This window comes from Cololabis saira, chromosome 21 (genome assembly GCF_033807715.1).
Source record: "Cololabis saira isolate AMF1-May2022 chromosome 21, fColSai1.1, whole genome shotgun sequence".
NCBI classification, from domain to species: Eukaryota; Metazoa; Chordata; class Actinopteri; order Beloniformes; family Belonidae; genus Cololabis; species Cololabis saira.
The window spans coordinates 1,133,071-1,145,604 of record NC_084607.1 but is presented as its reverse complement, the minus strand read 5'-3'; the positions used below and the strand labels follow the sequence as shown (position 1 = coordinate 1,145,604).

The 12,534-nt window shown below is 39.7% G+C and overlaps 1 protein-coding gene across 1 annotated transcript; it reads right to left on the bottom strand.

The window, feature by feature from the left end:
* Positions 1–7,571: 7,571 nt before the first annotated feature.
* LOC133422526 (stonustoxin subunit alpha-like) lies at positions 7,572–12,472 on the bottom strand. Its single transcript, XM_061712551.1, has 5 exons — positions 12,469–12,472; positions 12,160–12,385; positions 11,878–12,048; positions 8,947–8,993; positions 7,572–8,843 (listed from the first exon to the last, which is right to left on the bottom strand). Exons 1-5 carry the CDS (start codon positions 12,470–12,472, stop codon positions 8,290–8,292), a joined length of 1,002 nt encoding a protein of 333 aa, XP_061568535.1. The 3' UTR covers positions 7,572–8,289.
* Positions 12,473–12,534: the final 62 nt, after the last annotated feature.

Genomic DNA, 12,534 nt, shown 5'->3' with positions numbered 1-12,534 from the left:
GCCCTCTAGTGGACACATACGTTACTGCATTTAAATGATTTCTTTTGCCCTCTAGTGGACACATAAATTACTGCATATGCATGCACATATTTGCCCTCTAGTGGACACATAAATTACTGCATTTAAATGCATTTATTTGCCTTCTAGTGGACACATAAATTACTGCATTAAAAGTATTTATTTGCCCTCTAGTGGACACATAAATTACTTCGAATAAATGCATTTATTTGCCCTCTAGTGGAAACATAAATTACTGCAAATAAATGCATTTATTTGGCCTCTAGTGGACACATAAGTTACAGCATTTAAATGCATGTATTTGCCCTCTAATGGACACAAAAGTTACTACATTACAAATGCATTTATTTGCCTTCTAGTGGACACATAAATTACTGCATTTAAATGTATTTATTTGCCTTCTAGTGGACACAAAAGTTACTGCATTAAAATGACTTATTTGCTCTCTAGCGGACACAAAAGTTACTGTATTGTACCGAGTATCTGACTTAGAGCAGTACTTGCGTTTGAGTGATATCATAATAAGTGGGTTGGTCTTCAAACCACAGTCATATGCTCATGCCTTGAAAGAGGATGAGACTGTGAGTGATCAGAAAATAGAGGAATCAGTGGAGCAACAGGTTCCACACACATTCCTTCATGACAAATTCCTTCATGACAAAAATATAATTGTTGATTGCAACAACATAGAGGCATGCCACCCACTACCAGTGAAAAACCGGAAAGATAAACCTGCCATAATCATCCACTTCTCTAACAGAAAACACAAAATTGATCTGCTCAGACAGAGTAGAAATTTGATGGGTTCAGTTGTCTATATCAACTAACAAAAAAATGCTGATATAGCAAAGAAAGCGAGGTACCTAAGGAAGCAGGGAAAGATCCAATCAAATTGGCCTGCAAACTGCAAGGTCTTTATTAAGTTGAAGGGCACACCAGAGCAAGCTAAAGTGCTGTGCATTAGAAATATTGAGGAGTTAGAAAAATTAGAAAGATCTTAGAAGCCGACTAAAGCATGTACCACCACATTGCTTTGAAAATTACAAAACCCACCTAGACCCCTCTTATGGTGATGCTGAGGTCTCAATACAGGGTTATAATTTGTTCAGGAAAGACAGAAATAGATTTGGTGGTGGGGTGGCGATATATATTCAAAATCATAGTCCTGCTGAACCTAAGAATGATTTAACCAATTATGAAATAGAGGCAATTTGGGTTCTGGTTCATTTACCGTACACTAAACCTATTCTTATAGGATGCTGCTATAGGCCTCCAAGTGCTGATGCCAAATATGTTTTTTAAATATGTGTAGTATGGTTGATAAAGCTTCTGATGGAAGTACAGAACTATATCTTCTAGGGGATATGAATATTGACTGGCTCTCCACCAAGTGTCCCATGAAATGCAAGTTATTGTCTATTGCTCGTGTATGCAATTTGACACAAATTGTATCTCAACCGACACAAATTTCTACAAATAAACATGGCACCACTTCCTCTACTTGTATAGACTTAGTCTTTACCAACTATCCAGAATACTGTTCTAAAGCTGTCTCCCTGGCAGTTGGTTTCAGTGACCATAACTTTTGTCTAGAAAGTCTAAAATCCCTAAAAGGGGCAGCAAAATCATCCATAAAAGATCCTACAAATATTTTGATAAAGATGCATTTGTGAAAGAGGTAGAACAAGTTGAATGCTCTGTAGTATGCAAAGAGAACAATCCTGTAAGAGCACTCGATATATTTATGAACTTGTTTATGGAATTTGCTAATAGGCATGCTCCACTTAAAAAAATATCTGTTAGATCAAAAAGTGCTCCGTGGCTAGATAAAGAACTGAGGGACCAAATGACTTTAAGGGATGATGCAAAGAAAAAAGCTAACAAACTAAATTCAAAGTCAGAAAGATTAGTTTATTGTCAATTAAGGAATCTAGTGTCCAAGTTAAACAGAAGGAAAAAGAAAGAGTACTATAAACAAAGGATTAATGAGGCAAAAAATGATGGAAAAAAATTATGGTCCACACTGAATGATATAATTGGCAGGAAAACCAACACACATATCTCGTTCATACAATCTGAAGATGGAGCATTTATAACTAAGCCTCAGGACATTGCAAATCATTTTAATGACTTCTTTAAAAGTAAAGTTGAAAAGTTAAGAGCGAATAAGCAATGAGGTGATGGGTCACTATCATATACGTTGATACAGAGTAGTATTATGAAAGACAAAAACTGCCTTTTCAAATTCAGTCAGATTGATAGGAAAACTGTTGCAGAACTACTTATTTCACAGCCTGACTCCATTTCTCCTGGCCTTGATAACTTAGAAAGTAAATTGCTCAAACTTGTAGTCAGCTCTGTTACCACTCCAATATGTCACATTTTTAATCAATGCCTAAGCCATGGGATTCATCCAACCATGTGGAAAGAAGCTAAAATCATTCCTCTTCCAAAAGATAAAAACAAAATGTTTAACGGTCCTAACAGTCGCCCAATAAGTATACTACCATTACTAAGTAAAGTTATTGAAAAAATTGTATTTGAGCAACTGATGGACTACTTTTCTGAAAATAATCTACTTTCTAGCTGCCAACACGCATACAGGAAAAACCATTCAACTTGCACTGCACTTACACATATGACTGATGTCTGGCTAACAGGCATGGATGATAAGAAATTAGTGGGAGCAGTAATGTTGGACTTCAGTGCAGCCTTTGACGTAATCGATCATAGCTTACTAATTGGCAAGTTACAATGTTATGGCCTCTCTCCCACTGCAACCTCATGGTTTAGGCATTATCTCTCAGGGAGGAAACAGAGTGTTTTCCTTAATGGCAGCTACTCAAACTGGAAAGCAATGGACTGTGGGGTCCCACAAGGAAGCTGCCTTGGGCTTTTGTTATACTCAATTTTCACCAATGACTTGCCTTTGTATATACAAAATATCAACACAGTTATGTATGCAGATGACACTACCCTGTATTACGCTGCTTTGTCTGAGCAAGCGGTAACTTGTTCCCTAAATAATGCACTAAAACAGGTGAATGAGTGGGTTGAATCAAATAAGCTAGTTTTAAATACCTCCAAGACAAAGTCCATTGTGTTTGGAACTCGACATATGTTGGCAAAAAACCCTCAATTAAAATTGGATATAAACACCATAAATATTGAACAAGTCAGTACATTAAAACTGCTGGGTGTTACCATTGATAGCTTACTATCATGGTCAAATCATACAAATAACATTGTCACTAAAATGGGAAAAGGAATTGGCATGACTAGAAAGTGTGCTACCTTCATCACTCCTTCAATAATGAAATCAGTTCTGCATTCTCTAGTTCTGTCTCATCTGGAATACTGTCCTGTAATTTGGTCTTCAGCTTCAAAATCTGATCTGAAGAAGTTACAGGTTGCTCAGAATAAGGTGGCTCGGCTTGCTCTTGGTAGCTCATTTAGAACCAACATAAAGTACATGCATGCACAGTTGATGTGGCTGACTGTTGAGCAGAAAATATCATTACATCTTCTAACGTTATTGCAGGCGCGTCATTTCCGCCGGGGACGGTGGGGACGCGTCCCCACCACTTTGTCTGACGAGCAGATTTGTCCCCACCATTTAAAAAAATAAATAAATAAAAAAATAAGTAAGACGCGATTTGTCTCGTATTTTCATTAACGCCCTATACACACGTCTGTCACACACACATCAACACTAAAAGTATCAATAATGAACAAAATAAAACACAGGAAACATTAAGGCCAGCAAAATCTTAGTGGCGGGACAACAGGACCTGCTGCGTCTGTCCCAGATCTTTCTATGTGTGTGCCAGACAGCGGGGAGGACTCGGGCTTCACCTCCAGGTAGGGCTTGGGAAATGGGAATTAAAAGTTGCGTTCCCCAGGCCCGGTTCTACGAGGGTGCATCAGCATTGCACCCTCAGTTTGTGTGTCTTCATGCTCAGTTGAAAAGACGGAAAGAAAACTGACAAATGCGCGCACGTTAAGCCTGATTTATGGTTCTGCGTTAAATCAACGGCGTAGCCTACGGCGTAGGTTACGCAGGATCGCGCACCGTACGTTCGCATCCCTGCGTATCCTACGCCGTAGGCTTTGCGTTGGTGCAACGTGGAACCATAAATAAGCCAGTGTCCGTCACTGATCTGCTTCCAGCAGTTTCCTGCAGCAGCAAGACGCTGCTCTCTGCTGCTCCATTAACACAAAGTAACCGTGGATATTCGGAAGTGGTTCAGCACAACGACACAAACAAGTTTACAGGACTGTCTCAGAAGATTAGAATATTGTGATAAAGTCTGATAGAGTCTAAAAATGTCATACATTCTGGATTCATTACAAATCAACTGAAATATTGCAAGCCTTTTATTATTTTAATATTGCTGATTATGGTTTACAGTTTAAGATTAAGATTCCCAGAATATTCAAATTTTTTGAGATAGGATATTTGAGTTTTCTTAAACTGTAAGCCATGATCAGCAATATTAAAATAATAATAATAATAAGCAATGCCTATTATTTATCATGAAACCTCAATTCGGAAGTAATGGGCGTAGCTCTTACCCAGCACTTTTCAAACCTTACTCAGGTTTATGGTAAATGTCCCCACCACTTCTGAAATCAAACTGACGCCCATGCGTTATTGCGATGCATTATTAGCACCAAATTTCCATTGAGCTTGGCTCGTCGGTTACAAATGACATCATAGCACGGTTATAGCACTAGAGGCGCTGCCTCTGGTAATATATCGCTCCCAGCTCCAAAAACAAATTCTCGCAAGCTTACTGTCATATATAGATCAATAGTTCTCTGGAATTCTCTGCCTAAACATATCAAACAAACTGTAAATAACAAAATCACTTTCAAAAAACTTACCAAGAAATATTTCACCAACTAAGAGAAGTATGTCCTCACACGTGGCTATGTCTGTCTGTTTATGTTGGTTTATTTGTTTGTACTCTGTGGATTATACTGTTCGTCCGTTGAGCATGTTCAGTGTCTGGTATAGTCTGTTATACAATCAGCATGTCTGATTGTCTTTGTTCTTTCTTGATTATTTTTAATTCAGCTCTATTTACTTTACTGTTTATCAGTATTACTCTCAAATTTATGTTTTTATCATTTTAGGTCCGTGCAGCCTGCTTAATTGTTTTTTTTAAATGTTTTTGTTGTCGTCTTTTTTACTGCATGACTGCACTGTACTGTATTTTTATGTTCAGGACCCCAGGAAGACTAGAGGCACATTTGTGTGCTTCTAATGGGGATCCTTAAATAAACTGAACCAAACTAAACTATTACAAATGCATTTATTTGCCCTCTAGTGGACACATAAATTACTGCATTTAAATTAATGTATTTGCCCTCTAGTGGACACATGAATTACTGCATTATGAATGCATTTATTTGCCTTCTACTGGACACATAAATTACTGCAAATAAATGAATTTATTTGCCCTCTAGTGGACACATAAATTACTGCATTTAAATTCATGTATTTGCCCTCTAGTGGACACATGAATTACTGCATTATGAATGCATTTATTTGCCTTCTACTGGACACATAAATTACTGCAAATAAATGCATTTATTTGCCTTCTACTGGACACATAAATTACTGCAAATAAATCCATGTATTTGCCCTCTAGTGGACACATAAATTACTACAAATAAATGCATTTATTTGCCCTCTAGTGGACACATAAATTACTGCATTTAAATTAATGTATCTGCCCTCTAGTGGACATATAAGTTACTGCATTTAAATGCATGTATTTGCCCTCTAGTGGACACACAAGTTACTGCATTTAAATGCATTTATTTGCCCTCTAGCGGACACAAAATTACTTAATTAAAATGAATTTATTTGCCCTCTATTGGACATAAATGTTACTGCATTAAAATTATTTATTTGCCCTCTAGTAGACACATAAGTTACTGCATTTAAATGCATTTATTTGCCCTCTACTGTACACATAAATTACTGTGTTAAAATTATTTATTTGCCCTCTAGCGGACACAAAAATGACTGCATTAAATGAATTTATTTGCTCTCTAGTGAACACAAAAATTACTGCAGTAAAATAACTTATTTTCCCTCTAGTGGACATAAAAGTTACTGCATTTAAATGCATTTATTTGCCTTCTAGTGGACACATAAATTACCGCTTTTAAATGCATTTATTTGCCCTCTAGTGGACATATATGTTATTGCATTTAAATGTGTGGGCCCCTATAGAAGGTGGTGAGGATGGTGGTGGTAGGTGTGGGCCCCTATAGAAGGTGGTGGTAGGTGTGGGCCCCTATAGAAGGTGGTGAGGATGGTGGTGGTAGGTGTGGGCCCCTATAGAAGGTGGTGAGGATGGTGGTGGTAGGTGTGGGCCCCTATAGAAGGTGGTGAGGATGGTGGTGGTAGGTGTGGGCCCCTATAGAAGGTGGTGAGGATGGTGGTGGTAGGTGTGGGCCCCTATAGAAGGTGGTGAGGATGGTGGTGGTAGGTGTGGGCCCCTATAGTGCCTACATGTGCCACTTTAGGCAAATTAGATGTGACATTTTCATCTTTGTTGTTACAGAAATGAAACTTTTCTGTTCAGATTGTTTTATTCAGACCTTTGGCAGCAGATCAATACCCAGCAGTAAACATGTTACATTCTGATGTTTGCCAAGGACATGCAACATAAAAGGTTATTTACATTTATCTAAACATGTTTTGCACAGAAATATGTACATATTTTTTTCTATTATTGGTACGACAATACTGGGCCAGATCAACGTATCCCTAAACTTAGGATATGTACTGTAAGGTTAATTAAAGGTTAAACTAGTTTTTGTCCTTATGAAACCATCACATCTTTGTCTAACATACATGAAACTGCCACTTCCTTGTCTACTGTCTGTGTTATCTCTCTCCCTCCCACACTATGCCTTTCTGTCCATTTCTCAATAAAATCATCATGCAGAGAAGGAACTGCTGAAGAATTCTTGTCAGGAGTTCTCACTCTGTTGCTCTGCTCTGCAGAAGCGCGTTAAAAATCATTCCAGCAGTCTCTGGTGTCTTTCTTCGTTACAGACTATTTAATGTCAATTTAGACCCAACATGCACCTCATGTTTTTAAAGTTGCAGTAAATGAACCTTTCCTTAAAAAACTGGTTTCAAGAGTACTTGAATACTTTTACACATGTTGCTGGTGTTTTTACATGTTGGATGTTACATGAATATTTCCATCTTCTCACTTCATTTTTACATCAACAACTTTGAAAACTGGAGGAATCACATTAAAACAATCAGATAAATCAATCAAATATTGTAAAAACTGGAAAAGTTGAATGTAAAATAAAAATGTTTAGATTTGAAGGTCAAACTTTCTTTCAGGGAACAAACAAGACTTTAAGAATCGAAATGTGAAGTCAAAGATAAAAACATTTGAAGACAAAATCAAGAATAAAACAAGAATAATAAGATACAAATCTAATTTATGATCAAACATCAAAAGTCCAGTCAATTATTTAATGTTTAAATGTGAAAAAAGATCAAATAAAAATACAATAAACCAAAAAACTAAAGGTTAATGGTGATCATCATCATCATCATCATCATCATCATCATCATCATCATCATCATCATCATCATCATCATCATCATCATCATGGAGACACTGAGGAACCAGAACCAGATTCCAAGTCCAGGATCCAACAGAGACAGTTTCAGAGACAGAGCACCATCAGCAACAGATTACGTTCAGTGAACTCCTCAACAACGAGACACACAAAGTCGTTTGTCCCCCGAGCCATCAGGCTGCACAACACCCTGTGTGGGAGGAAGAGGCGGGAGGGGGAGTAGGAGTAGCCGGAGTCAGGCGGGTGTGGGGGGAATCTCTCCAAGGCAGAAGTGCTGGAACACTTCTGTCCTCATTGTTGCTGTTTCTGTTGCGGTGTGTTGTTTTTCCTGTCCTTGCCTTTGTCCCCAAGTCGGTTCTCCCTCCTGTCATTAGTTTTATTATTTTAGATATTTATTAACTTGTTTTATTATACTAGTTGTGTGTGACTGATTCTGTGAGCAGTTGACCACTCTTAAATTTCCTTCGGGATTAATAAAGTACATCTATCTATCTATCTATCTATCTATCTATCTATCTATCTATCTATCTATCTATCTATCTATCTATCTATCTATCTATCTATCTATCTATCTATCTATCTATCTATCTATCTATCTATCTATCTATCTATCTATCTAGTTTCTCTAACAGGAGACTCTGGAGACTAAACTGGACACAGAGACACTGAGGAACAATAACCAAACCAGGGCCAGAGTCCAAATCCAGCATAGAGAGGTTCAGTGAAGGTGGTGTTGAAGGTGTGGAGGTGGATCAGTCCGTCAGAGATGACTTCATAGAAGGACAGAGTTCCAGCAGGAACGTCCACGTACACTGCTGCCCTGTCAGAGTCTGGAGATGGAGATGAGGAGGTGATGGATGTTCCACTGTTATTGTGACAGACACGGTACTGACCACCTGGATAACAGTCCAGACTCCAGGAATGTTCGTTTCCTCCAAACCAACCGTCATCAGAGTTTCCTCTCCTGCTGATTCTTCTGTAACTCACTGATACAGAAACATATCCGCTCCACTGGACCTCCCAGTAACAGCGACCTGTCAGAACTTCTCTACACAGCAGCTGAGGAAGAAGACGATCAAACCTGTCTGGATGATCAGGATATGACTGATCCTCCTCCACAAACATCATCTTCCTGTTGTTGTCAGACAGTTTGATGTTCTTGTTGACTGTGTTTGTGTCGATGGTGAGTTGACAGGAATCTGATGGAGAGAACAAACAAGCAGCTGCAGCTATTATTGATCAGTTATTGATCACTGATGGACTAATGAGCGAGTGAAGATGGTTGGATAAAAACACACTTACACTTCCTCAGACCTGGTGTCAGCCATCGTTGTCCAGCAGGCTCCACCCTGGAAGGAGGAGGAGGGTCAGACCAGCTCAGTCTCTCTCAGGGGAAGCAGAGATGTCAGAGCCCCCCCCCCCCCCCCATCACCTGTTGGACACTCCTGTATCCACTACACCCCCCCATCACCTGTTGGACACTCCCGTATCCAGTACATCCCCCCATTACCTGTTGGACACTCCCTTATCCACTACACCCCCATGTATATATATATATATATATATATATATATATATATATATATATATATATATATATATATATATATATATATATATATATATATATATATATATATATTCAAGTAGCCTCATAGTTGTATCAACATCTGCATCTGACTGTTATATTAAAAAAAAGTACATATTTGCCACTTAACATGTGTAACTTCAATTACACATATTTTTTTCTCTTAAAAATAAAATACATTTTATTTTATTTTTCAAATGCTATCTTATTTTATTTCTCTACCAGCAGTTTGAATTTCCCCTTTTCTTTGTTAATTGTCTCAACACATTTTTATAATAAATGAATATAAACATTGTTGAGCCTGGAACGACATTTAGTTTTAATTCTGTTCATTGCAGTAAACGACGGAACCCGCAAGCCCGAGCGGCACCGACCTCCCAGGCCGCGGGGACGCGTCAGGATAAATGATCACGCGGCCCACACGTACAAAACTGATTTTTTTTTGCGGCCCACTAGGTGGCGCTCGCGGCCCAAGTGTGGGCCGCGGCCCTATGGTTAAGAATCACTGCTCTACACCCTCCCATCACCTGTTGGACACTCCTGTATCCACTACATCCCACCACAGCCATGAGCAACCACCTGAGGTGGAGGAAAACCCCCACACCTGCTCCACAATGACCACCACCATATAACCCCCCACTCAGCAGTGTGTCCGGTAGCGGAGCCAGAGGGGGGTTAGGGGGCGGTCTCCACGGTTTTGTGTGATACGTTCATCTATAATCGTAAATTATAGGCTATAATAATGATAAAATGTGCATTGTGCCGCCAGTGTAGGCTAATTCTTACTTTACAACTGTCCTGAACGCATCGGGCTGTGAGCCAACCCTGATTGGCTGCAACAGTTACAGCCAATTTGCCGACTCTGCAAGTTTGCTGCCGTAAAGGAGATGAGCGCTAAACTTTAAAAGAGAACTAAGCATGTACAAAGTTTTGAATGTTACCTTGTTTTCCACGTTACATGGATTATTTTGTTTGGGCCAAGGGTTATGGAAGAGTCAACTGCCATTGGTGAGTCAGTGTAACCTTCATAAATAATTTATTTATCAGAATGTTGTGGTATTATATATATATATATATATATATATATATATATATATATATATATATATATATATATATATATATATATATATATATATATAGACCTATTCTCTGTTCTAGAGCTCAGAAATGATGTTATAGACCGCTGTGTCTATGTCTATCTAAAAAGATTGTGTAATTTTAGACCACTTATGTTTTTTTTTGCATTTAAGCTGTATCAAAGATGGAACTGAGTCAGTCCGTGACTATCTGACAGTGACAGCCAGGTGATTGACAGCTGTCAGGCTGGTGTGTGTGTGTGTGTTCTTCTGAACAAGTTTGTGACTTTATTCTGCTTTCTGCAGCATAGGCCTATAGGCTTGCTTGGCTCAATTAAAATGAAAATAAATGTTGATTGATGGGTAGGATGAGGTGTTGTTGAACATTAAAATGACTATCATAAGGGCCCATGGAGAAGGCTCCGCCCCCTCTGTACTGAGACCCGCGCTCCACCACTGAGAGTGTCCTACCTGAGACCTGTAAAATTCAGAATACAATTTAAAATTGTATTACTTGCGCAAAACGGCTTACCTCCGCATTATTTACAAGACCTGATAGTGCCTTATGTTCCTGGCAGAGCTCTCCGCTCTCAGAGTGCAGGTTTACTCGTAGTTCCTAGAGTATCTAAATGTAGATTTGGAGGGCGGGCGTTCTGCTATCAGGCACCATTACTATGGAACCAACTTCCAATCTGGGTTAAGGAGGCTGACACCACTTCCACCTTTAAAACTAAACTTAAAACCTTTCTGTTTAGTAAAGCCTATAGTTAGTGTTTAGTAAACCTCTAGCTGGTGTTGGTAAATCTCTAGGTAGTGTAAACTCTAGTGTGTTAGAGTCAGTAGTCATAGTTGCAGCTATAGAACAAGACTATAATTGTTAGTCTCAAATATAGCTTGGTGGTAGATATGCTGCTATAGGCCTATGCTGCAGGGGGGACCGACATGATCCGCTGGGCGGTGCCTCTCACCCTTCTTCTCCTCTCCTCTTCCCTTCCTCTCTTCTCCATTACCATTTTTATTTATTATAAGTATCTCATAGCTATCATTTTTGTCCATCGTACCTGTAGTTTCTTGTGCCGGCCCCCCTTTTTTCTCTTTTGTGCATGTTTGCACGCCGGAGCCTCGGGAGCTGCGTTCTGGCCTGCTTTCCCCCCCCCCCCCCCCCCCCGACTCCCCCAGTCTGGCCTTCGGCAGGAGGGTCCCCCCTTGTGAGCCTGGTCCTGCTCAAGGTTTCTTCCCTCCTAAAGGGGAGTTTTTCTTGCCACTGTTTGGCTTAAGGCTTTTCTTCCACTATGGGAGTTTTTACCTGCCATTGTTTATGTAATAATTGCTCGGGGGTTGATGTTTATGTTTATGTTTATGTTTATGTTTATGCTTATGTTTATGTTCATGTTCATGTTCTGGATCTCTGGAAAGCATCTAGAGACAACATCTGTTGTATTAGACGCTATATAAATAAAATTGAATTGAATTGAATTGAGAGTGTCCTACCTGAGATTGTCCTACCTGAGAGTGTCCTACCTGAGATTGTCCTACCTGAGAGTGTCCTACCTGAGAGTGTCCTACCTGAGAGTGTCCAGTCTCCAGCGGGGATCCTCCAGTCCAGACAGAAGGTTCCCTGCTGAATCCCCTGGATGGTTGTAGCTCAGGTCCAGCTCTCTCAGGTGGGAGGGGTTGGAGGTCAGAGCTGAGATCAGAGAAGAACTTCCTTCCTCTGAGATCAGACAGCCTGACAGCCTGCAGACACACAACACAGTTCTGCTGCATGTTCTCTGCTCAGGTGTCCTACTACGGATACGTTTAGCAGCATGTTCACTGGACCTGGAGAAGACTTGAATGAATCCTGACCTGAGAGACTCCAGTTTACAGTGTGGACTCTCCAGTCCAGGACACAGCTGCTCCAGTCCAGAATCCTGCAGGTCGTTGTTGCTCAGGTCCAGCTCTGTCAGACTGGAGGACTGAGAGCTGAGAACTGAGGACAGAAGTGGACAGATGTTCCCTGAGAGGTTACAGCCACTCAGTCTGCAGACGGAAGAAAAGAACAACAACCAGGTTATTTCACTGTTGTGTTTCCCTGTCAGAGTTCATGTTTGTGTGTGATTTTAGGTCCATGTGTCATTAAAGTCTTTGGAAATGAAAGAACCAGCGTAAACTCACTCATGTGAGGTTGTGCTGAAAAAAAGACCCCAAACAAGTGAAGAAAACATGAAATCTGGAGGTAAA